General features: G+C 49.3%; 1 protein-coding gene and 1 non-coding gene across 3 annotated transcripts; both read right to left on the bottom strand.

Annotated features, from left to right (window-relative positions):
- Window positions 1-630: 630 nt before the first annotated feature.
- Window positions 631-25,239, bottom strand: KANSL2 (KAT8 regulatory NSL complex subunit 2). 2 transcript variants are annotated; one of them, XM_058042126.1, is made up of 10 exons: window positions 25,196-25,239; window positions 23,790-24,041; window positions 20,267-20,445; window positions 19,247-19,361; window positions 18,523-18,686; window positions 16,050-16,216; window positions 14,300-14,396; window positions 6,584-6,837; window positions 3,936-4,121; window positions 631-1,267 (listed from the first exon to the last, which is right to left on the bottom strand). In XM_058042126.1, the coding sequence occupies exons 2-10, from the start codon at window positions 24,038-24,040 to the stop codon at window positions 1,181-1,183; spliced, it is 1,500 nt and encodes a 499-aa protein (XP_057898109.1). In that variant the 5' UTR covers window position 24,041; window positions 25,196-25,239; the 3' UTR covers window positions 631-1,180. The 2 variants fall into 2 exon arrangements, with proteins under 2 accessions (XP_057898109.1, XP_057898110.1); XM_058042127.1 differs by lacking the exon at window positions 25,196-25,239 and adding an exon at window positions 24,365-24,588.
- On the bottom strand, window positions 14,097-14,224 carry LOC131094576 (small nucleolar RNA SNORA2/SNORA34 family). The gene has a single exon (XR_009115690.1). It is a non-coding gene; the product is annotated as a small nucleolar RNA SNORA2/SNORA34 family (small nucleolar RNA).
- Window positions 25,240-25,876: the final 637 nt, after the last annotated feature.

Below are 25,876 nucleotides of genomic sequence, written 5' to 3'. Positions count from 1 at the left end.
ACACCCCAAATACACCCCAGGGCATCTCAAACACCCCAAACACACCTCAGTGCACCCCCAACACCCCAAATTCCAGACTCATCACACGACACGGGGACACTGAGCACCCACCTCCATCGCTTTATTGTGGGGGGGACCCGCAGAACAGAACCTCTGTCCCCCCAAAACCCCTCAGGGTGTGGCAGAGACCCCCAGAATTTGGGGATTTCTGTCCCCCAGAATTTGGTGATTTCACTCCTGTGGCCGCTCCATCCCCACGGAGGACAGGAGGATCTGGATGGGGTTTTTGGGGTTTCTGTGGTTGTACAATCAGCAGAGCTGGAGCTGCAGCTCCTTCTGGCACTGGAGAAGGACCCCCAAGTCCCACGGTGAGGGTCCCCCAGAATTTGGTGATTTCTGTCACCCAGAATTTGGTGATTTCCCTTCCGTGGCCGCTCCATCCCCACCGAGGACATGAAGGTCTGGATGGGGTTTTTGGGGTTTCTGTGACTGCAGAAATCAGCAGAGCAGCTCATCCTGGCACTGGAGCAGCCCCTCCAGGTCCCATGGTGAGGGTCCCCCAGAATTTGGTGATTTCTGTCCCCCAGAATTTGGTGATTTCTGTCCCCCAGAATTTGGTGATTTCCTGCCCCATCCCCACGGAGGACAGGAAGGTCTGGATGGGGTTTTTGGGCTTTCTGTGGCTGCAGAATCAGCAGAACTGGAGCTGCAGCTCCTCCTGGCACTGGAGCAGCTCTCCAGCCTCCCCAGATCCCATGCTGACACCCCAGGTGTCCCCCAGAATTTGGTGATTTCCCTCCCGTGGCCACTCCATCCCCATGGAGAACAGGAGGGTCTGCAGCCCCATCTTGGGGTTTTTGGGGTTTCTGTGACTGCAGGAATCAGCAGAGCAGCTCATCCTGGCACTGGAGAAGGACTCAAGGACCCCTAAGTCCCACGGTGAGGGTACCCCAGAATTTGGTGACTTCTGTCCCCCAGAATTTGGTGATTTCTGTCCCCCAGAATTTGGTGATTTCCCTCCCGTGGCCGCTCCATCCCCATGGAGAACAGGAGGCTCTGCAGCCCCATCTTGGGGATTTTGGGGTTTCTGTGGCTGCAGAATCAGCAGAGCTGGAGCTGCAGCTCCTCCTGGAGGCTCTGCAGCCCCCCCAGGTCCCACGCTGAGGGTCCCACAGCAGGCTCAGCCCACGGCTCCTGGCTCCAGGCTCCCGTTGGCTCCTCGGGCTGGGCTGGTCGAGGCCGTTCCCTGTGGCTGCTGCTGCTGGGGCTGCAAGGGAAGGTGACACTGCTGGGACAGCACAGGGACACGGCAGGGGGTGCTGGGACACAGCCTGGGGCTGGCACTGTCACTCCCACACGAATTGGGAACTCCACAAGGTGGGAGCACCAACAGACCGGGAGGGTTTTTTTTTTGTGCTCTGGGCTCTCGTTTGAAACCAACAGTTACGGAAAAACTGGGGGTCTTCAGTCAGAGCCTGGGGTGTGACACCCTCCCCACCCCAAAACGTGGCCTTCACACCAGGACAGGACAGTGGGTGACATCACCTGTCACTGTGGGGACACCCCAAAATAGTCCCAGAAAGGACGCCAGGAACAAATTTCAGTCAATAGATTTCTGTTATCCCAGTGAGAATTAAGACTCCGAGGAAGAAAGGAGAACCCCTGGGATGTGGCCCCAAAACTTGGGTTTCACACCATGACAGGACACTGGGTGACATCACCTGTCACTGTGGGGACACCCCAAAATAGCCCCAGGCTCCAGAAAGGATGAGAGGAACAAATTTCAGTCAATAAATTTCTGTTATCCCAGTGAGAATTAAGACTTCAAGGAAGAAAGGAGAACCCCAAAACCTGGCTTTCACCCCAGGAACCATTAATCCACAGGATTAATGTGGATTAATTAATTAATCGACAGGACAGTGGGCGACATCACCTGTGGGGACACCTCAAAGAAGCCCCAGGCTCCAGAAAGGATGCCAGGAACAAATTTCAGTCAATAAATTTCAGTTTTCCCAGTGAAAAGTAACTCCAAGGAAGAAAGGAGAACCCCAAAACCTGGCTTTCACCCCAGGAACCATGACAGGACAGTGGGTGACATCGCCTGTCCCTGTGGGGACACCCCAAAGAAACCCCAAGCTCCGGAAAGGATGAGAGGAATAAATTTCAGTTTTCCCAGTGAAAATTAAGACTCCAAGGAAGAAAGGGGAACCCCTGGGCTGGGAAACAACTCCCCTAAAAACCCTCAACTGGGATTAAGAGGTTCCAAGAGCATCCCAGACATCCCCATTGTCCCAGACATGCCCAGGACAAGGGTGGCACCCACAGCCTGGCACTCCTAATGCCACCCAGACCATGGGCACAGCCAGCTGCTGTGTGAGGAGGAAGAGAAAAACTCATCCAAGATGGGATCAAGGATCTCCCAGCTCAGGGATGAACCCTAAATATGGGATCAAGGATCCACCATTATGGGATCACCCCCAAATATGGGATAAAGGATTCCCCAATATGGGATCAAGGATTCCCCAATATGGGATCAAGGATTTCTCAATATGGGATCACCCCCAAATATGGGATCAAGGACTCCCCAATATGGGATCAAGGATCCACCATTATGGGATCACCCCAAATATGGGATAAAGGATTCCCCAATATGGGATTAAGGACCCCCCAGTATGGGATCACCCCCAAATATGGAAACAAGGATTCCCCAATATGAGATCACCCTCAAATATGGGATTAAGGATTCACCAATATGGGATCAAGGACACCCAATATGGGATCAAGGATCCCCCAGCTTGGGGATAACCCCCAAATATGGGATTAAGGATTCCCCAATGGGATCAAGGATTTCTCAATATGAGATAAAGGACCCCCAATATGGGATCAAGGATCCCCCAGTATGGGATCAAGGATTCCCCAGTATGGGATCACCCCCAAATATGGGATTAAGGATTCACCAATATGGGATCAAGGACCCCCAATATGGGATCAAGGATCCCCCAGCTTGGGGATAACCCCCAAATATAGGATTAAGGATTCCCCAATATGGGATCAAGGATCCCCCAGTAGGGGATCAAGAATTCCCCAATATGGGATCAGCCCAAAATATGGGATTAAGGACTCCCCAATATGGGATCAAGGACCCCCAATATGGGATCAAGGATCCCCCAATATGAGATCAAGGAGCTCCCAGTATGGGATCACCCCAAATATGGGATCAAGGATTCCTCAAATATGAAATCAAGCATCCCCCAGCTCAGGGATCACCCTCAAATATGGGATTAAGGATTCCTCAATATGGGATCAAGGATCCCTCAGCTCAGGGATGACCCCAAATATGAGATCAAGGACCCCCAATATGGGATCAAGGATCCCCCAATATGGGATTAAGGATTCCCCAAATATGGGATCAAGGACCCCCCAGCTCAGGGATTTGTGGGAGCTGCTGGGTTTGTGGGAGCTCTTGGGGTTATCAGAGTTCCTGGGTCTTTGGCAACTCTGGCTTTGTGGGAATTGCTGGATTTGTGGGAACTCCTGGGTCTGCAGGAGCTCCTGAGTTTTTGGGACCTATTGGGTCTTGAGGAGCTTTCAGATTTCTTGGGAAATTCTGGATTTTTGAGAGCCCCTTGTTGTTGTTTTTGGGGTTTTTTTCCCCTGGAGTTCTCCTACTCCCCCAGCCCTGTGCAGGGAGCTGGAAGCTGCTTTTATTTCTCTCTAACCACCACAGACCTCAAAATAAAGCCAGCAGAAATCCCATAGAACAGCCAGAGAAGCTGCTGTGGGCAGCTGGTGCTCCTGGGAGGGAGGGAAGGGTTGGGTTTGTGAGAGCTCCTGAGTTTTTGCGACCTCTTGGGCCTTGAGGAGCTTTCAGATTTCTTAGGAAATTCTGGATTTTTTTTTCCCTTTATAACCACCAGAGCCCTGTCAGTCCATACCTGGGCAGGCCCCTGGGCTGCAGGGATGAGGGGGGAGCAGGAGCTGCCCCTGTCAGGCTCCTCCAGGGCCAGGATGTCGATGGGAGCCTCAGCCATGTCCCTCAGGGCTGGATCCAGGCTCACAGAAGGGTCAAAGAGCAGAGGGGAAGGTGGGCACTGCATCCCATCACCCACCACGTCCAGGTCCTGCCAGGGAAAAGAGAGATTATCAGGGCTGGAGCAGCAGGGAAGGGAGGAGGAAGGCAGGGAGGAGGAGGAGGAGGAGTGGGCACCATGCCAGGGGGGCTCTGGACACCTCAGAAACCTCTGCTCTCCAGGATGTCACACACACATTCCAGGGGACCTCCCAGAGCAATCCAGGGTGTCACACACAGTTCTGGGGACCCCCAGATCAGTCCCCCATATCCAGGATGTAACACACACACTCCTGGGGACCCCCAGAGCAATCCAGGATGTCACACACACTCCTGGGGACACCTGGAACAGGAGAGGCTGGGATTTGGAAGAGGCTGGGATTCAGGAGAAGCTGGGATTTGGAAAGGCTGGGATTTGGGACAGACTGGGATTGAGGAGGAGCTGGGATTTGGGAGGAACTGGGATTCAGCACAGACTGGGATTCAGCAGAGCCTGGGTTTTGGGAGAAGCTGGGATTTGGAAAGGCTGGGATTTGGGACAGACTGGGATTCAGCAGAGGCTGGGATTTGTGAGAGGCTGGGATTTGGGACAGACTGGGATTCAGCAGAGGCTGGGATTTGTGAGAGGCTGGGATTTGGGACAGACTGGGATTCAGGAGGAGCTGGCATTCAGCAGAATCTGGGATCTGTTTTGGCTCCAGAGGGGCTGTGACACCAGGGTGACATTCCTGGTGACATTCCTGGTGACATTCCCGTGCCTCAGGAGTGGCACCTCCCCAGCCTGCTGAGACACAACACAGACACCCCCCCCCAGCAGCTCCCGTGGATCTGCAGCACCCCAGAGAGAGCTCAGAAGCCTCCCAAGGGACAGCATGAGGGAAACCAGCCCTGCTTTTCCTTTCCAACCCAAAATTTCACCTCCTGTTTGCACAGAAAGGGGCTGGGATCTGATCTGAGCCCTCCCCAAGCCTGACCCTGCTTGTTCTCCTGGCTCCTGGGGCTGGAATCTCTCCTCCATCACCAGAGATCCAAGGTTTGCCTCCAAGAGCAGAGCTCAGCAGCCCCCAAAAACTGAGGGGACCCTCACAGGAGCAGCTCCCCTGGATCCTGCTGCTCTGCTCTGGCCTCAATGCACTCCTGAGGCTCTGAGCTCTGTTGCTTTAAATGCACCATGATGCCACAATAATCTGGGGATTAAAATCTTCCTGTTTTCCTCGTGCCGGAGAAAATGGGGGTGGGGGATAAAAAAATCCTCTTTTTAAGGGATTTAAATGAGCACAGCCATTCCAAAGGAGCAGCCACCAAGCCTGGAATAGCTCCCAAACCTTTCCCATTCCTGCATTTTCAGACTAAAGGATGGATTTAGAATGTAAAGATCATCCATGGACAGGGACAGGGACACCTTCCACTATCCCAGGTGGCTCCAAGCCCTGTCCAGCCTCATCTTGGACATTTTCAGGGATCCAGGGGCAGCCACAGCTGCTCTGGAAAATCAATTCCATGGCCTCCCTATAGGGAGATTCTTCACAGGGAGAAATTTGTTCAAAATATCCCATCTAACCCTGCCCTCTGGCAGTGGGAAACCATTCCCCTTTATGCTGGCACTCCATCCTTTGTCCCAAAGGGGCTCCAAGGTGTCCCTGGATCCTTCTCCTCTCCAGGCTGGACATCCCCAACCTGATCCCAGAGCTGTTCCAGTCTCACTCCAGCAGCTCCTCCTGTGCTCAGAACCTCAGAATGCAGCATCCCAGGTGGGATCTCAGGTGGAAGAGGAGGAAAAGGTTGGAAGAAAAGGTTGGAAGAAGTGAATGGGGGTTGGAAAAGAGGAAGAAAAGGATGGGGATCAGAGGAGGAGAAGGAGAAATGGAAGGGGAGGAAGGGATGGGAAGAAAAGGAGAAAGAGAAATGGAAGGGGAGGAAGGGATGGGAAGAAAAGGTTGGAAAAAGCTCCTCTCCCATCCCAGGTGGGCTCTCAGGTGGAGGAGGAGGAAGGGATGGGAGGAAAAAGTTGGAAGAAGTGAATGGGGGTTCAAAAAGAGGAAGGGCTTGGAAGAAAAGGATCGGGATCAGAAAAGGAGAAAGAGAAATGGAAGAAGAAAGGGTTGGAAGAAAAGCTTGGAAGAAAAGGTTGGAAGAAGTGAATGGGGGCTGAAAAGGTGGAAGAAAAGGATGGGGATCAGAGGAGGAGAAAGAGGAATGGAAGAGGAGGAAAGGGTTGGGAAGAAAAGGTTGGAAGAAGTGAATAGGGGTTGAAAAACAGGAAGAAGAGGATGGGGATCAGAAAAGGAGAAAGAGAAATGGAAGAAAAAAAGGCTTGGAAGAAAAGGCTGGAAGAAGTGAATGGGGGTTGAAAAAGAGGAAGGGGTAGGAAGGAGAAAGAGAAATGGAAGAGGACAAAGGGATGGGAAGAAAAGAACAGGGGTCAGAAAAGGAGGAAGATAAACGGAAGAGGAGGAAGGGATGGGAAGCAAAGGTTGCAAGAACCTCCTCTCCCAGCCCAGCTGTGCCACTTACATCACTGAACTCCAGGGGCAGGCTCTCGGTGGGCTGCAGCTCGGCTGCACTCAGGTACAGCTCCGAGGGCGCTGCCCCCAGCTCCTGGGGCACTGCCAGCCCCTGCTCGGGCACGTACATCTGGGGGGGCAGCCGCAGGTGCAGGGGGCAGCACGGCTCCTCCGACAGGCTCACGGGCACGGGCTTGTTGCAGGGAACCTCCTCAGAGCCCTGGCAAGGCTTGAAAAGGCTCTGGTTGGTGTCCTGGCAGATATCTGGGGAGAGGAGGTCAAGGAAAGCAGCAGAGGTACAGGCAGAGAGTGATCCCATATTGGGGTGATCCAATATTGGGGAATCCCTAATTCCATATTGGGGTGATCCAATACTGGGGAATCCCTAATTCCATATTGGGGTGATCCCATATTGGGGTGATCCAATACTGGGGAATCCCTAATCTCATATTGGGGTGATCCCATATTGGGGTGATCCAATACTGGGGAATCCCTAATCTCATATTGGGGTGATCCCATATTGGGGTGATCCAATACTGGGGAATCCCTAATCTCATATTGGGGTGATCCCATATTGGGGTGATCCAATATTGGGGAATCCCTAATCTCATATTGGGGTGATCCAATACTGGGGAATCCCTAATCCCATATTGGGGTGATCCAATATTGGGGAATCCCTAATTCCATACTGGGGTGATCCCATATTGGGGAATCTCTAATTCCATATTGGGGTGATCCCATATTGGGGTGATCCAATATTGGGGAATCCCTAATTCCATATTGGGGTGGTCCCATATTGGGGAATCCCTAATCTCATATCGGGGTGGTCCCATATTGGGGAATCCCTAATTCCATATCAGGGGTCATCCCTCAGCTGGGGGGATCCTTCATCCTATATTTGGGGTTATCCCTGAGCTGGGGATCCTTGATCCCATATTTGAGGTCATCCCATACTGGGGGTCATCCCTAAACTGGGGAATTTTTTGATCCCATATTGGAGGCCATCCCATATTGGGAAATCCTTGATCCCATATTGGAGCTCATCCCTGAGCTGGGGGATCCTTGATCCCATATTTGGGAGTGATTCCATAATTGGGGAGTGATTCCATAATTGGGAATCCTTGATCCCATATTTGGGAGTGATTCCATAATTGGGGAGTGATTCCATAATTGGGAATCCTTGATCCCATATTTGGGATCATCCCTGAGCTGGGGAATTTTTGATCCAATACTGGGGGATCCAGAGGGATAAATGCTCCCAAATCCCCCACAAATGTTGCTTAACCCACCCCAATTTATCCCAGATCAGGAATGCAGAGGTTAAAACTGCACCCCAATGCCCAAGGATGTGGGTGACATCATTTCCACGATGGAAATCTGGAAATCTGGGACAACAGCCATAATCCCCTCTCTGTGGGGGCTGGGAGATGTGGCTGGATCCCATAAACCACTCAGAGATTCTCAGCTGGATGGCACAAAGGCTCAGGATTAACTTTTGTTTGCAGACATCCATGGGAAATGATCCCATATTGGGGAATCCTTGATCCCATATTGGGGAGTCCTTGATCCCATATTTGGGGTCATCCCTGAGCTGGGGGAATCCTTGATCCCATATTTGGGAGTGATTCCATAATTGGGAATCCTTGAGATCCCATATTTGGGAGTGATTCCATAATTGGGAATCCTTGATCCCATATTTGGGAGTGATTCCATAATTGGGAATCCTTGATCCCATATTTGGGAGTGATTCCATAACTGGGAATCCTTGATCCCATATTTGGGAGTGATTCCATAATTAGGAATCCTTGATCCCATATTTGGGAGTGATTCCATAATTGGGAATCCTTGATCCCATATTTGGGAGTGATTCCTTAATTGGGAATCCTTGAGATCCCATATTTGGGAGTGATTCCATAATTGGGAATCCTTGAGATCCCATATTTGGGAGTGATTCCATAACTGGGAATCCTTGATCCCATATTTGGGATCATCCCTGAGCTGGGGAACTTTTGATCCCATATTTGGGAGTGATTCCATAGAATCCTTGATCCCATATTTGGGGGTCATCCCTGAGCTGAGGGATCCTTGATCCCATCTTGGGGGTGATCCCATATTGGGGAATCATTGATTTCATACTGGGGAATCCTTGATCCCATATTTAGGGTCATCCCTGAGGTGGGGAATCCCTGATCCCATACTGGGGGACCCAGAGGGATAAATGCTGAGAAATGCTCCCAAATCCCCCACAAATGTTGCTTAACCCACCCCAATTTATCCCAGATCAGGAATGCAGAGGTTAAAACTGCACCCCAATGCTCAGGGATGTGGGTGACATCATTTCCACGATGGAAAACTGGGACAACAGCCATAATCCCCTCTCTGTGGGGGCTGGGAGATGTGGCTGGATCCCATAAACCACTCAGAGATTCTCAGCTGGATGGCACAAAGGCTCAGGATTAACTTTTGTTTGCAGACATCCCTGGGAAATGATCCCATATTGGGGAATCCTTGATCCCATATTGGGGAGTCCTTGATCCCATATTTGGGGTCATCCCTGAGCTGGGGGGATCCTTGATCCCATATTTGGGAGTGATTCCATAATTGGGAATCCCTGAGATCCCATATTTGGGAGTGATTCCGTAATTAGGAATCCTTGATCCCATATTTGGGAGTGATTCCATAATTGGGAATCCTTGAGATCCCATATTTGGGGGTCATCCCTGAGCTGGGGGATCCTTGATCCCATCTTGGGGGTGATCCCATATTGGGGAATCATTGATTTCATATTGGGGAATCCTTGATCCCATACTGGGGGACCCAGAGGGATAAATGCTGAGAAATGCTCCCAAATCCCCCACAAATGTTGCTTAACCCACCCCAATTTCTCCCAGATCAGGAATGCAGAGGTTAAAACTGCACCCCAATGCTCAGGGATGTGGGTGACATCATTTCCACGATGGAAAACTGGGACAACAGCCATAATCCCCTCTCTGTGGGGGCTGGATCCCATAAACCACTCAGAGATTCTCAGCTGGATGGCACAAAGGCTCAGGATTAACTTTTGTTTGCAGACATCCATGGGAAATGATCCCATATTGGGGAATCCTTGATCCCATATTGGGGAGTCCTTGATCCCATATTTGGGAGTGATTCCATCATTGGGAATCCTTGATCCCATATTTGGGATCATCCCTGAGCTGGGGAATTTTTGATCCCACACTGGGGGATCCAGAGGGATAAATGCTCCCAAATCCCCCACAAATGTTGCTTAACCCATCCCAATTTCTCCCAGATCAGGAATGCAGAGGTTAAAACTGCACCCCAATGCCCAAGGATGTGGGTGACATCATTTCCACGATGGAAATCTGGGACAACAGCCATAATCCCCTCTCTGTGGGGGTTGGGAGATGTGGCTGGATCCCATAAACCACTCAGAGATTCTCAGCTGGATGGCACAAAGGCTCAGGATTAACTTTTGTTTGCAGACATCCCTGGGAAAAGATCCCATATTGGGGAGTCATTGATTCCGTATTTGGGGTCATCCCTGAGCTGGGGGATCCTTGATCCCATATTTGGGAGTGATTCCATAATTGGGAATCCTTGATCCCATATTTGGGAGTGATTCCATAATTGGGAATCCTTGATCCCATATTTGGGATCATCCCTGAGCTGGGGAATTTTTGATCCAATACTGGGGGATCCAGAGGGATAAATGCTCCCAAATCCCCCACAAATGTTGCTTAACCCACCCCAATTTATCCCAGACCAGGAATGCAGAGCCCAGAGCTGCACCCCAATGCTCAGGGATGTGGGTGACATCATTTCCACGATGGAAATCTGGGACAACAGCCATAATCCCCTCTCTGTGGGGGCTGGGAGATGTGGCTGGATCCCATAAACCACTCAGAGATTCTCAGCTGGATGGCACAAAGGCTCAGGATTAACTTTTGTTTGCAGACATCCCTGGGAAAGGAGCAGCTCCAGCCCCACGGGCAGGGAGATCCCAGCACACACAATGCCTCTCCCACAGCCAGCATTTTGGTTATGTTATTTCTATTTTCTCACTGCATTTTCCTTCCCAGTGGAAAAGCTGTTCCTGCCAGAGGTGTAAATGGGATTTCCTGCCTTTAATCCCAGACAGAAACTCCTCTTCAATTGCATCACACTTGCAGAGCCATCCAGAGGCAAAGGAGCTCCAGATCAAAGCCATCACCTCCCAACCCCTTCCTCCTCTTCCCACACCCACCCTCTTCTTCCTCTTCCAAGCCCTATTCTGATCCCATCCTCCTCTTCTGACTCCACTCCTCCTTTTCCTCCTCTTTAAATCTTTCTCTTCTTCCCACCCCTTCCTCTTTTTGAACCCCCATTCACTTCTTCCAATCTTTTCTTCCCATCCCTTCCTCTTTTTCCATCCTTTTCTCCTCTTCTGATCGCCATCCTTTTCTTCCCAACCCTTTCCTCCTCTTCCATTTCTCTTTCTCCGCTTCTGATCCCCATCCTTTTCTTCCAATCCCTTCCTCTTTTTTTTTTTCAATCCCCATTCACTTCTTCCAACCTTTTCTTCCCATCCTTTCCTATTCTTTCATTTCTTTTTCTCATTTTCTGATCCCCACCCTTATCTTCCAACCTTTTCCTTCTCTTCCATCCCTTTCTCCCCTTCTGATCCTCATCCTTTTATTCCAACCCCTTCCTCCTCCCACAGCTTTCTCCTCTTCCATCCCCTTCCAACCAGAATCATCCCAACTGCAATTTCTTCACACACACACACCAGTGTGGGAGGAGGGGAAAAAAAATCCCCCAAACTCACAAAAAATGGGGAAAAGACACCAAATTTAAGGCAGTTTCTTAAAGCTGGCTGAGTTTGAGATTCACTCCTCCCTCCTCTCCTCCCTACTTCAAGGATTTCTCAGGAATTCATTTCCTGGCAGACTGTGGGGGAGCCAGAATTTGGGCTGGCAGCAAAATCAGAGCCCAGCCCAAGAGAAAAGGACCTGGGACACCCAAGGGAAGCTGTGGTGAGGGAACAGGGAGTGGGAAAATCAGATTTTCAGCTCCAGCACCGGCTTTACTGGTAGCCAAAAGCACAGATCGCCAAGAGGACAAAAATCCCAAGCTCCATCTGGAACTTCCCAGCTTTCCCCCATCCCTTTAGTGCCCTGTCACAAACAATCCAGCTCCTGGAAGCAAACAGAGCTCCAGAAAAGCCACAGATGTTATCAGATGTTATCAGCTGCCCCAGGAAAAGCTTGTTTGTGTCACTGAGAGTCAGACCCAGCTCCTTCCTCCCTCCCAGGAGCACCAGCTGCCCACAGCAGCTTCTCTGGCTGTTTTAGGGGATTTCTCCTGGCTTTATTTTGAGGTCTGTGGTGGTTAGAGAGAAATAAAAGCAGTTTTCATCTCCCTGCACAGGGCTGGGGGAGTAGGAGAACTCCAGGGAGAAAAAAACCCAAACAAAACAAGGGGTCTCAAAAATCCAGAATTTCCCAAGAAATCTGAAAGCTCCTCAAGACCAAAGAGGTCCCAAAAACTCAAGAGCTCTCACAAACCCAACCCTTCCCTCCCTCCCAGGAGCACCAGCTGCCCACAGCAGCTTCTCTGGCTGTTTTATGGGATTTCTCCTGGCTTTATTTTGAGGTCTGTGGTGGTTAGAGAGAAATAAAAGCAGCTTCCAGCTCCCTGCACAGGGCTGGGGGAGTAGAACTCCAGGGAGAAAAAAAACCCAAACAAAACAAGGGGCTCTCAAAAATCCAAAATTTCCAAAGAAATCTGAAAGCTCCTCAAGACCCAATAGGTCCCAAAAACTCAGGAGCTCCTGCAGACCCAGGAGTTCCCACAAATCCAGCAATTCCCACAAAGCCAGAGTTGCCAAAGACCCAGGAACTCTGATAACCCCAAGAGCTCCCACAAACCCAGCAGCTCCCACAAATCCCTGAGCTGGGGGGTCCTTGATCCCATATTGAGGAATCCTTAATGCCATATTGGGGGTCCTTGATCCCATATTTGGGGTCATCCCTGAGCTGAGGGATCCTTGATCCCATATTGAGGAATCCTTAATGCCATATTTGAGGGTGATCCCTGAGCTGGGGGATCCTTGATTTCATATTTGAGGAATCCTTGATCCCATATTTGGGGTGATCCCATACTGGGAGCTCCTTGATCCCATATTGGGGAATCCTTGATCCCCTACTGGGGGATCCTTGATCCCATATTGGGTGTCATTGATCTCATATTGAGAAATCCTTGATCCCATATTGGGGAATCCTTTATCCCATATTTGGGGGTGATCCCATACTGGGGAATCCTTGATCCCATATTTGGGGGTCATCCTTGAGCTGGGGAGTCCTTGATCTCATATTGGGGAATCCTTGATCCCATATTTGGGGGTGATCCCATACTGGGAGCTCCTTGATCCCATACTGGGGGATCCTTGATCCCATATTGGGGGTCCTTGATCCCATATTAGGGGTTATCCCTGAGCTGGGGGGTCCTTGATCCCATATTGGGGAATCCTTAATCCCATATTTGGGGCTATCCCTGAGCTGGGAGATCCTTGATCCCATATTGGGGCTCTGCTCCCAAGGAACAGGACAAGAGGGAAGAGCCTCAATCTTTGTCAGGGGAGGTTCAGGAATTTCTGAATTCATCAGGAGGAATTTCTGAGCTCATCAAGGATTTCTGAGTTCATCAGGGATTTCTGAATCCATAAGGAATTTCTGAATTCATCGGGAGGAATTTCTAAGCTCATTAGGGATTTCTGAATCATCACGGATTTCTGAATTCAGGGATTTCTGAATTCATCAGAAGGAATTTCTGAATTCATCAGGGACTTCTGAATCCATCAGGGATTTCTGAATTCATCAGGAGGAGTTTCTGAATTCATCAGGAGGAGTTTCTGAATTCATCAGGAATTTCTGAGCTCACCAGGGATTTCTGAATTCATCAGGAATTTCTGAATTCACCAGGAATTTCTGAATTCATCAGGAGGAATTTCTGAGCTCATCAGGGATATCTGAGCTCATTAGGGATTTCTGAGCTCATTAGGGATTTCTGAATTCATCAGGAGGAATTTGTCCATAGAAAACAAGCTCAGACATTGTTTCTCCCACACGAATTGGCTGATCCATGGCAGGGGAGCACCAACAGACAGGGGAGACAGAATTCTGAATTTATCACGGATCTCTGAATTCATCAGGAGGAATTTCTGAATTCATCAGGAGGAATTTCTGAGCTCATTAGGGATTTCTGAATTCACCAGGGATTTCTGAATTCATCAGGAATTTCTGAATTCATCAGGGATTTCTGAGCTCATTAGGGATTTCTGAGCTCATCAGGGATTTCTGAATTCATCAGGAGGATTTCTGAATTCATCAGGAGGATTTCTGAATTCATCAGGAGGATTTTTGAATTCATCAGGAATTTCTGAATTCATCAGGAGGAATTTCTAAGCTCATTAGAGATTTCTGAATTCATCATGGATCTCTGAATTCATCAGGAGGAATTTTTCCATAGAAAACAAGCTCAGACATTGTTTCTCCCACACGAATTGGCTGATCCATGGCATGGGAGCACCAACAGACTGGGAGACATTTCCTCTGGGCTCCTGCTTGAAACCAACGGCTACAGCAAACCGAGGGCCTTGATTCAGGGCCAGGGAGGGAGAAAAGAGGCACAACCAGGGGGAAAACTGCTGGAAAACACTCAGGGAGAGGCTGGGATCAAAGGATACGTGTGAGGCAGTGCCTGGTCAGTGGCAGGGAGGGGTTGGAGCATCTGACATCGTCCACAAAGGCCAAGCAGCGCTGGCTGGAGCGGGTGGTGTGAGCCTGGAATCGTGCAATGGTTTGGGTTGGGAGAGATCCTAAAGCTCATGTTCCCACAGCAAGGACATTTTGCACTGCCCCACGCTGGTTTAAGTCATATCCAAGCTGGTCTTGAGCATCTGAGGGATGGGGCAGCCAGAGCTGGTCTGGGAAATGCATTGCAGGGCCTCACCACCCTCACAGGGAGGGATTTGTTCCCAATATCCCATCTAAACCTCTCATGCCTTAGTTTAAAACCATTTCCTCTTGTCCTGCCACTGGATGTCTATTTAAAACTCCCACTCCTTTTTTTTTTTTAAGCCTCTTTTAGGCACTGGAATGGACTCACTCAGAGCCAGGAGCTCCCAAAAACCTGAGAGCCTTGACAAACAAACCCAGGAGCTTCCACAAGCTGCGAGCTCCTAAAAATCCTCAAACCTCCCAACACCCTGAGCCCTCTTTTCTCCAGGAGTTCCTACAACATCCCCAGGAGCTCCCACAACATCCCCAGGAGCTTCTCCAAACCCAAGAGCTCCTACAACATCCCCAGGAGCTTCTCCAAACCCAAGAGCTCCCACAACATCCCCAGAAGCTCCTACAAACCCAAGAGCTCCCACAACATCCCCAGGAGCTCCCACAACAACCCCAGGAGCTCCTACAACAACCCCAAAAGCTTCTCCAAACCCAAGAGCTCCTACAACATCCCCAGGAGCTTCTACAAACCCAGAAGCTCCTACAAACCCAAGAGCTCCCACAACAACCCCAGGAGCTCCTACAAACCCAAGAGCTCCCACAACAACCCCAGGAGCTCCTACAACAACCCCAGGAGCTTCTCCAAACCCAGGAGCTCCTACAACAACCCCAGGAGCTTCTCCAAACCCACGATGGTGGCAGTTAGAGCTGTCCTTGCAGGAAGGACAGGAGGTCCCACAGATCCAGAAGGTCCTACAAACCCAGGAGTTCCTACAACATCCCCAGGAGCTCCCACAACATCCCCGGGAGCTTCTCCAAACCCAGGAGCTCCCACAACATCCCCAGGAGCTTCTACAAACCCAGGAGCTCCCACAACAACCCCAGGAGCTTCTCCAAACCCAGGAGCTCCCACAACATCCCCAGGAGCTTCTCCAAACCCAGGACCTCCCTTAACCACCCCAGCTGCTTCTCCAAACCCAAGAGCTCTTTCAACATCCCCAGGAGCTCCCTCAACAACCCCAGGAGCTTTTCCAAACCCAGGAGCTCCTACAACATCCCCAGGAGCTTCTACAAACCCAGAAGCTCCTACAAACCCAAGAGCTCCCACAACAACCCCAGGAGCTCCTACAAACCCAGAAGCTCCTACAACAACCCCAGGAGCTCCTACAAACCCGAGAGCTCCCACAACATCCCCAGGAGCTCCTACAAACCCAGGAGCTCCCACAACAACCCCAAAAGCTTCTCCAAACCCGAGAGCTCCCACAACAAACCCAGGAGCTCCTACAAACCCAAGAGCTCCCACAACATCCCCAGGAGCTCCTACAAACCCAGAAGCTCCCACAGCCAACTCCAAAAAGCTTCTCCAAACCCAGCAGGGCAGCACCCTGGCAGGAAGGACGTTACATGGGGCAATCTGCCAGGGCCTGGGGTCACTGCCAGGGTGACAGGAGAACACGGAGCCCCCTGCAGGGTGTCCCCACGGACCTGCTGGGCCGCGCCGTCGGTGGCCAGGACGCGGCGCTCGCGGAGCTGCCGGTGCAGCAGAGCCTCCACCCCGTAGCGCTGCCGGTACCGCCGCAGGCACTTGAGCCTCTTCAGGTTCTCCCTCTCCTTGGCCATCAGCCCCTCTGGCCCTGTCAGGAGGCTGCTGCCTGCAGGAATAAAGGAAGAGTCAGGAATCTGCCTGGATTTTTGAGGTTTGAGGGCCCCATCCCTCACCCACCAGCTTTGGGTGACGCCTGGCGGTGCAGGTCCCATCCCAAAATTTATCCTGACCTCTGCTGAACACCAGGAACCCACAGGGTATTTTTAAAAGCTCCTTTATAAAAATAATTCGAGCCGCTCCTGTGCACTGTGATTTCAGCAGAACAAAAAACTTGTCCAATTCCAGGTCACTCCTGGGTGAGTTCTGGAAGCTTCCTGCCAGCATTCCTGGTGTAATTACAGGATCTGTTTTTCTCTGCCTGCTTTGCTAAAAAGAGTTCTGCAAAACTGGTATGTACCAAACTCCTGGTTATTTTTACTCGAGCCTGAGCTGAATTATGGCGTTTTCCAGGATGAGCTATTAAAGGATGATGCTGGAAAAAAAGAGTCCTTTGCTCTGCAATACTTGGGATCAGTTACACAACTGGGTTTTGCCTCTGTTGAACTGGGAATTCCTGCTTTCAAAAGTATGCTCTGCATAGAGAGAACGGCAGCAGAGGCAGAGGGAAAGCTGATAAGGAGGGGTAAACCAATACAGCAGCACTGGTGTTACTGGAACCAGCTCCTGTCCACACACCAAGGGCCTTATGGATGAATATTTTTTTGTTTGTCAAAGGAAAAAACAGGAAATCCCAGTACAAAATAAGCACTTTTGTCTCAGAATTAACATTATAGCTCATTTCCTGCCAACACTGCAAGCTCTGAAGAGCAAAGAAATGCACAAGCTTTGGAGCTGCAGTGATAGGGATCTCTGGGCACAGGACCAGCACAGAATCATGAAATCACTCAGGCTGGAAGAGCTCTCCAGGATCAGAGTCCAACCTGTGACTGATCCCCACCTTGCCAACCACACCAGTGCACTGAGTGCAATGTCCAGCTGTGCAGTGAACTCCTTCCTGGGCATTTCCAATGCCTGACCACCTTTTCCATACAGAAATCCTCTTGATGCCCACCCCAAACCTCCCCTGGCACAGTGTGAGGCCATTTCCTTTTGTTGCACTGTTCTGTGGGAGCAGATATATTACAATATATTATAGTATTATAGTATAGCATACAGTACATTATACTATACTATATATATAATATATATACATATACTATGATATTCTATAATATATATCATATATAGGATAGAATATCATATTAAATATATATTATATATAGTATGTAGTATAAAATATTATATTACATACATATACCATATTATATACATATACTATATTTTATACTATATAGAGTATATATATACTATATATATTATATATAATATATATAGTATATATACTATTTATACAGTATATATAGTATATAGTATACATAGTATTTATATATACTATAGATATACTATATATATTATCCTATAATATACTATACTATAAACTATATAAGTATTATATGTATTCTATATTATAGCATATATATTATATATATGTACATATATTAAGATATTCTATACTATATATATTCTATATACCATATATATACTATATATATATTATATATAATATATATAGTATATATACTATTTATACAGTATATATAGTATATAGTATACATAGTATTTATATATACTATAGATATACTATATATATTATACTATAATATACTATACTATAAACTATATAAGTATTATATGTATTCTATATTATAGTATATATATTATATATATGTACATATACTAAGATATTCTATACTATATATATTCTATATACTATATATATTGTACTATACTATAATTATATATGTATAGGGTTATACTATATATAGTATCCTATATATAGTGTACACTATATATAGTATCCCATATAATATTCTATACTATATATATTCTATATACAATTCTATACATACTATATATACACACTATGCTATATATTCTATACTATATTACATTACTATATATTTTATACTATATATTCTATACTATATTACATTACTACATATTCTATACTATATATTCTATACTATATTACACTACATCTAAACAAAGGAGGAATGATGAGGAGGACTCAGGGAGTCACAGACTGAGATGGTCCCACCTGAGCCTCCTTTTCTCCAGGTTCAGCCCCTCCCCAGCTCTCCAGATCCTCCTCCTTGTGCTCCAGCCACTTCCCCATCTCTTCAACAAAACACCAAGTGTGGGAACCCCCCCCCCCACCTTTATCCTGCTCTGAAATCAGCCTCTAGAAAGGCCCAACCCCTCCATTTTTAGCAGATTTCTGTGCCCACCCCCAGGCAGGAGGTCTGGGCTCACCGATGGCCTCGTGCTCTCCCTTCCTGCTGTGCAGGAACCGCCGTTTCTTCTCCTTCAGGAGGTGCTGGAGCCGCTTGAACTGGTCAATGTAGAGGGACTGGAGGCGGATCAGCTTCTCCCTCATGATCAGAGCCACCTCCTCGGCTGTGTACACACCAGCATGCCTGGAAAACCCAGGGAAATAGGGTCTGTTTGGGGGTTTCCTGGAGACTGATTCCCCCAAAGGGTGTGGGGGTTCCTCAGGGCTGATCCCTGAAGGGTCTGGGGATCCCAGGTTTTTTTCTGCAGAAGAGTCTGAGGGTTCTTCATGGAAGAGTCTCCAAAGGGTGTGAGGGTCTTTTGGGGCTGATCCCTGAAGGGTCTGGGGATCCCGGGGTTTTTTTCTTCTGAAGAGTCTGGGGGTTCCTCAAGGATGAACCCCCAAAAGGTGTGAGGGTATCTTGGAGACTGATCCCTGAAAGGTCTGGGGATTCCATGGATTTTTTTCTGCTGAAAAGTTTGGGGTTTCCTCTGGGATGAGCCCCCAAAGAGTGTGGGGGTCCCCAAGGGCTGATCCCTGAAGGGTCTGGGGATTTAATGGTTTATTTTCTGCTGAAGAGTCTGAGGGTCCTTCAGGGATGAAACCCCAAATGGTGTGGGGATCCCATGGGTTTTTTCTGCTGAAGAGTCTGGGTTCCAGGCTGAGCCCCCCCAAAATATAAATTTAACTACTCCCCCAACCTACTTGAGGGGATCCTCCTGGTCGCTGTCAATGCTGTCAGCTTCACTGTCAGGGTCCCCACGCCACGTCTGCTCCACAGTGACAGGGTCCTGCTCACAGTCACTCCAGCTGTCCTCGTCTGCAAGACACAGCAGCAGAGTGACAGGACACTGTCCCACATCCCAGCATGGCCAGGGACACCCTGGAACTCAGCCCCATCCCAATATGGCCAGGGACACCCTGGAGCTCAGCCCCATGGAGCTGAGCAGGCTCTGCCTCATGCCAAGAGGGAATTCTCCACCTCAAAACTCTGAGTGAGGGACATGGAGCAGGCAATTACAGAAAACATCACAGTTTAGAACAACCAGAACAACCAAAACACACTTGGAATGATGCTTCAGCCCTCCCAGGAACCAGGGAATTCCAGTCAGCACTGGGGGCTCTCTGGGATCAGTTATTGGGTTAAATGGGAAAATAATCCCGGTGCCAAAAGGAGATCATTTATTTGGGGTCAGTTATTGGATTAAAAGGGAAAATAATCCAGGTGCCAAAAGGGGATCAGTTCTTTGGGATCAGTTATTGGGTTAAAAGGGAAAATAATCCAGGTGCCAAAAGGGGATCAGTTCTTTGGAGTCAGTTATTGGGTTAAAAGGGAAAATAATCTAGGTGTCAAAAGGGGATCAGTTCTTTGGGGTCAGTTCTTGAGTTAAAAGGGAAAATAATCCAGGTGCCAAAAGGGGATCAGTTCTTTGGAGTCAGTTATTGGGTTAAAAGTGAAAATAATCTAGGTGTCAGTTCTTAATTGGATAGTTTAGTCTTAAAAGACCTTGGAACAAGAGATTGTTGGCTGTTTTGTGCTTTGTGGCTGAACTCACAGTAGTGAGACTGTTTTTCTGATAAGAAATAAAAACCACCTGAGCTGGAACATGAATTACTGGTTTAAATTCCTTCAATCCAGACCCAGAAAAACCAACGAGTGGTTCCCCCACAGGATTTGTAAAAAACTAAAAGCTCAAATCTCAAGGCAAGGGGCTCCGTGCTCACCCAGGATGCGGCTGGCCTCGCTGCGGCTGCTCTCGGCGCTCTGGCTGCCCAGCTCTGCCCGGGCATAGGAGCTCAGCTGGCACAGCAGGGTCTCACCCACGGGCCCGGGGTTGGATTTCTTCACCTGAGCCTGCAGTGCCAGCGCGTTGCGCCGGGCGTGCTCCGCGCAGAACGAGGTGCTGTGGGACAAAGCAGCGGAGGATTTTGTGGGGTACTTTGGGTAGGAAGAAGCTAAAAGCTGATTTGAGCCTCCCCTCCTCCCCAGCCTGACCCTGCTTGCTCTCCCAGCTGCTGCTGCTGGAATCCCTCGTCCATCAGCAAACACTACAGCTGCAATGAGGAGGCCCCGATGAAGGAGGAATGATGAGGAATAATGGAGGAGGACTCCATCGATATCAGAAAGCTAATTAATTACTTTACTATACTATATTATAATATTCTAGTATAGGATACACTATATTATATTATATTATAATATACTATACACTATACTACATGCTATATATACTATATATAATATATACATATACTATAATATTCTATGCTGTATACTATATACACTATATATAATGTATATGCATACATATACTATAATACTCTACACTATATATATTCTATATACTATATATAGTATACTATAATTATACTACATATTATATATATAGGATTATACTATATATATAGTATATACTATATATAGTATACTATAATATTCTATACTATATTGCATTACATCTAAACAAAAGAGGAATGATGAGGAGGACTCCATTGATATCAGAAGGCTAATTAATTAATTACTTTATTATACTATATTATAATATTATAGCATATTATATACCATATTATACTATAATACACTATACTATATATGCTATATATATTATATATAATATATATACATATGCTATAATATTCTATACTCTATACTATATATACACTATATATAATGTATATATACACACATATACTATAATACCCTATACTATATATATTCTATATACTATATATAGTACTATATACACTATATATACATATTATATTATATTATATTATATTATATTATATTATATTATATTATATTATATTATATTATATTATATTATATTATACGTATGCTATAATACTCTATACTATATATATTCTATATACTATATATAGTACCATATACACTATACATACACTATATATATTACACTATATTATATTATATATACTATACTATATTATAATTATACTATATATAATATATAGGGTTATACTGTATATAATATAGTATACTATATATAGTATATTCTATACTATAATTTTACTATACATATATACATATATCCATAGTATACTATACATAGTATACTATACATATTAATATTCTATACTATACTATTTTATAATATATTACATCACATCTAAACTGAATGTGCCAAGATCCCAGCATTCTGAAACTCGTGACTGTCACCACACACACACAGGGCCCTCATAGGCCAAGGAAACAAAATACCATCACTTTGGGTAAACAATCTCCCTATTGCATTCATATTTGCACAAACACAGGCACAGCAAACGATAAGAATTCTGTTTCCTTCCTCTAAGGTTCAGAGAATGTCAATCCCAGAAATATTCTTGGGAAGAATAACTGTGCCTTGCTTTTCTCTGTGGAGAGAAATGTGGCCAAAAAATGCCAAATCACAGTGCACGTTTGCCTCCAAGAGCAGAGCTCAGCAGCCTCAGCAGCCCCCAAAGGACAAATCCCCAAATGGTGTGGAGATTCCATGGGTATTTTCTGCTGAAAAGTTTGGGGTTTCCTCAGGGATGAATCCCCTGAGGAGGGGACAACACTGAGGGGACCCTGACAGGAGCAGCTCCCCTGGATCCTGCTGCTCTGCTTTGGCCTCAAAGCACTCCTGAGGCTCTGAGCTCTGTTGCTTTAAATGCACCATGATGCCACAATAATCTGGGGATTAAAATCTTCCTGTTTTCCTCGTGCCGGAGAAAATGGGGGTGGGGGATAAAAAATCCTCTTTTTAAGGCATTTAAATGAGCACAGCCATTCCAAAGGAGCAGCCACCAAGCCTGGAATAGCTCCCAAACCTTTCCCATTCCTGCATTTTCAGACTCCCAGGATGCTTTAGAAGGTAAAGATCATCCATGGACAGGGACATGGACAACTTCCACTGTCCCAGGTGGCTCCAAGCCCTGTCCAACCTGGCCTTGGACACTTTCAGGGATCCAGGGACAGCCCCAGCTTCTCTGGGAAATCCATTCCAGGGCCTCCCCACCCTCACAGGAAGAAATTTGTTCCAAATATCCCACCTAGCCCTGCCCTCTGGCAGTGGGAAGCCATTCCCTCTTGTCCTGGCACTCCATCCCTTGAAAATAATCTCTCCATCTTTCCTGCAGCTCTTTAGTCATCTCTGAGCTTCTCTTCTCCAGAACAATTTAAATTCTCTCAGCCTTTCCTTCTAAGAGAGCTGCTCCACGCTCATCTCTGAACTCATTCCAACTGCTCCGTGTTTTTTCCCTGAGCTGGGGGGGTCAGGAAAAGCTTCCTGAGCTCTGGAGGCAGCTCTGGATGCAGGGTTTCACCTGAGCAAGGCAGAAGTGCAAGGAACAAGCTCTGGCACATGGAATCTCTCACAAGGAGCTGCAGATCCAGTCTGGGAATGCTGAGATGCCACCCACCACTGTGGGAACATCACCTCTGCCACCAGCAGCAGGGAGTAAAACCAGCTTTTGGTTAAAACCAGTGAGGTGAGGGAGTTTTTGAGCTCTTTTGCTTCCAAATGTTCTCACATTTTATGGCACAGGGACTAGGGTGGAGACATCCACTGCCCACATTCCAGTAAATCCCTGAAACAATGCTCCTTGTCAGGAATCTGTGCTCTATCATGCATAACTGTTCCACTCCTTAAACATTTTAAAGGCCATAAGGGAAGCAGCAGCAGCACAACCAAAGCTCCAGAGGCTGCTCTGGGGATTATCTGGGGATGTGCTGGGATGAGGGAGGGACTGCACACACACATCCAGTGCAGGGCCTGGAGCACTGCAGCCACCTTCTGCTGGCTCAGGGCACAGCCCACAGTCCCCAGATAACTCCATGGAGTCTTTCTCCAGCTTAAAAACATTTTGGGAAAAGGGAGATGCTTCTCAGAGGTAATCCAATATAGCAGATGAAAGAGAAGAATTATGGAATATCCTGAAAGGGACACACAAGGATCACCAAGTCCAACTCCTGGGACATCCCAAAATGCCACCACGTTCCTGGGTGCATTATCCAAACACTCCTTGGGCTCTGGCAGGGCTGCAAATGTCACCACTGCCCTCAGGAGCTGCTCAAGACTGCCCTCAGGAGCTGCTCAAGTACTCAACTGGGGGAAGATTCCCCAAAATCCAGCCTAAATCTCCCCTGACACAACTCCAGCCATTCCTTCAAAAGGGAAGGCAAAGGAAAAAAAAAAAACCTCCCCCTGTCTGTTTTAATTCTACAGAGTCTGGGACTGGAAAAGCAGGAGGAAAAGCCACTCACCCATCCTTCTTCTCAGGTTTGGGAGCAGCATTAGGACAACGCTTCCCGTTCTTGGTGGACACGTAGCTGCACTGTTTGAAGGGAGCATTCCTGTCCTCGAGGATGTGCTTGATGCAGAATTCCTGCCCCTCCAGGCGGGGCTGCGAGCAGGGCCGGGGGCTGAAGGAGCAGGCCAGGGGCTCCTGAGGCCGCGGCACCGGGGTCAGGCGGCCCCGGCTGGTCGGTAACACGTGAATGCGGATCCTGTTCATGCTGCAGAGCAAGGGAAGGGAGGGGAACGAAACGCTGATACAATGAAAAGTAGCAGCGGGGAAGAATTTGAATCCAATCCGAGCCCTTCAGCAGAAGATGAGGCTGCTCCTGTGGAGGTAACTCCCAAAAATGCTGGAGGGAGCTTTGAGCCCTGCATGAATCTGGGGGGATCCTCCCAGTGAACCCCCAGTGCCTCTACCTCGGTGTGTCCCGGTGATTCGTCCTGCTCCGCCGCCTGTGTCCCTGCACGGCTCCGTACCGGGGCATCCCCGCTGCCCACCCAGCCCCGAGCACGCTCAATCCCGGTCCTTTCTGGTGCTCACCCCGCTCTATCCCGGTCCTTTCTGGTGCTCACCCCGCTCTATTCCCGGTCCTTTCTGGCGCTCACCCCGCTCTATCCCGGTCCTTTCTGGTGCTCATCCCGCTCTATTCCCGCCTCTATACCGGTATCCCCCAGTGCGCATCCCGGTCTATCCTCGGGTGTATTTCGGTGCCAGTCTGGATCTATCCCCGTGTCTATCCCGGTCCATCCAAGGCTCTCTCCCGGTGCCCATCCTGATCTATCCCGGTATATCTCGGTCCATCTCAGCCTCTCTCCCGCTGCCCATCCTGATCTATCACCGTCTCTATCCTGATCTATCCCGGTATATCCCAGTCTCTCTCCAGGTGCTCCTCCTGATCTATCCCGGTCCATCCCAGTCTCTCTCCCGGTGCCCATCCCGGTATATCCCGGTCCATCCCAGTCTGTCTCCCGGTGCCTGTCCCGGTCCATCCCAGTCTCTCTCCCGGTGCCCATCCCGGTATATCCCGGTCCATCCCAGTCTCTCTCCCGGTGCCCATCCCGGTATATCCCGGTCCATCCCAGTCTGTCTCCCGGTGCCTGTCCCGGCGCTCTCCCGCCCGCGCACGTGCTCTGCCGCCCCGCTCCCGCGCATGCGCGCTCCCGCCGCCCAAGCGCCGCCATTTTGTCCGCGGGCGGTGGGCATAAGGGGCACCCCTGAGGGGAGCTCAGGAAGCGCTATCGGAGCGGAGAGCGAGAGGAAAGCCGCCCCCGGGACGGCGCGGGGCAGATGAGCCCTGGAGGAGAACTCAGGGGCCGCGCTGAAGGGCACACCGGGCCCCATTGTGAGCAGGAGGCGCCGCCGCCATCTTACCTCTCTGCCGCCGCGGCCTCCGCGCTGCCGCGCCGTGCGCCCGCCCCGCCTCCTCACTGGCCCGCCCGTCCGCCAATCAGCGGCGAGCACGGGGGCGTTCTCGCGCGTGACTGGCTCAGCTCGCCGTCACTCACGCTGGGAGAGACCACGCCTTCCTAGGGTCACGTGGGGGCGGCGCGGCGGGAACGCGACACGTGGGGGCGGCGGGAGCGGGACAGGACCGGGGCGAATCCCGGGACAGGACCCAGGGGACAGCGGGGTGCCGGGCCAGGACACCGGGGCGGGGGTCCCGGGACAGGGCTGGGGCGGGTCCCAGGGGAAGAGGGGGTCCCGGGCCTGGGCTGGGGCGGGTCCCGGGGAGAGGGGGTCCCGGGCCAGGACACCGGGGCGGAGGTCCCGGGACAGGACACCGGGGCGGGTCCCAGGGCAGAGGGGTTCCCGGGACAGGACTGGGGCAGATCCCAAGCCAGGATACCGGGGGAGAGGGGGGGTCTCGAGCCAGGACACCGGGGTGGCGGTCCCGGGACAGATCCCGAGCCAGGACACCGGGGGAGAGGGGGGTCCCGGGCCACGACAGGGGCGCATACCGGGCCAGGACACCGGCCCCAAAACCGGGGGTGGAGAGGGGGAACGAGGCGGGACCGGGTTTTGGCTCCGGGTCAGGAGATGCTCTGGGCTCGG

Source organism: Melospiza georgiana, chromosome 29, assembly GCF_028018845.1.
Source record: "Melospiza georgiana isolate bMelGeo1 chromosome 29, bMelGeo1.pri, whole genome shotgun sequence".
Taxonomy (NCBI): Eukaryota; Metazoa; Chordata; class Aves; order Passeriformes; family Passerellidae; genus Melospiza; species Melospiza georgiana.
The sequence above is the reverse complement of the archived record's forward strand: the minus strand, read 5'-3'. Positions and strand labels throughout refer to the sequence as shown.

Bases quoted from the DNA above. Each gene is read 5' to 3' on its own strand.
- KANSL2 (XM_058042126.1), bottom strand. From the start codon at position 24,040: ATGAACAGGATCCGCATTCACGTGTTACCGACCAGCCGGGGCCGCCTG. The intron at 19,362-20,266 runs GTGAGCACGGAG...TGTGTCTTGCAG, and splicing joins CGAGGCCAGCCGCATCCTGG to ACGAGGACAGCTGGAGTGAC. The intron at 18,687-19,246 runs GTAGGTTGGGGG...TGGGTTTTCCAG, and splicing joins GACCAGGAGGATCCCCTCAA to GCATGCTGGTGTGTACACAG.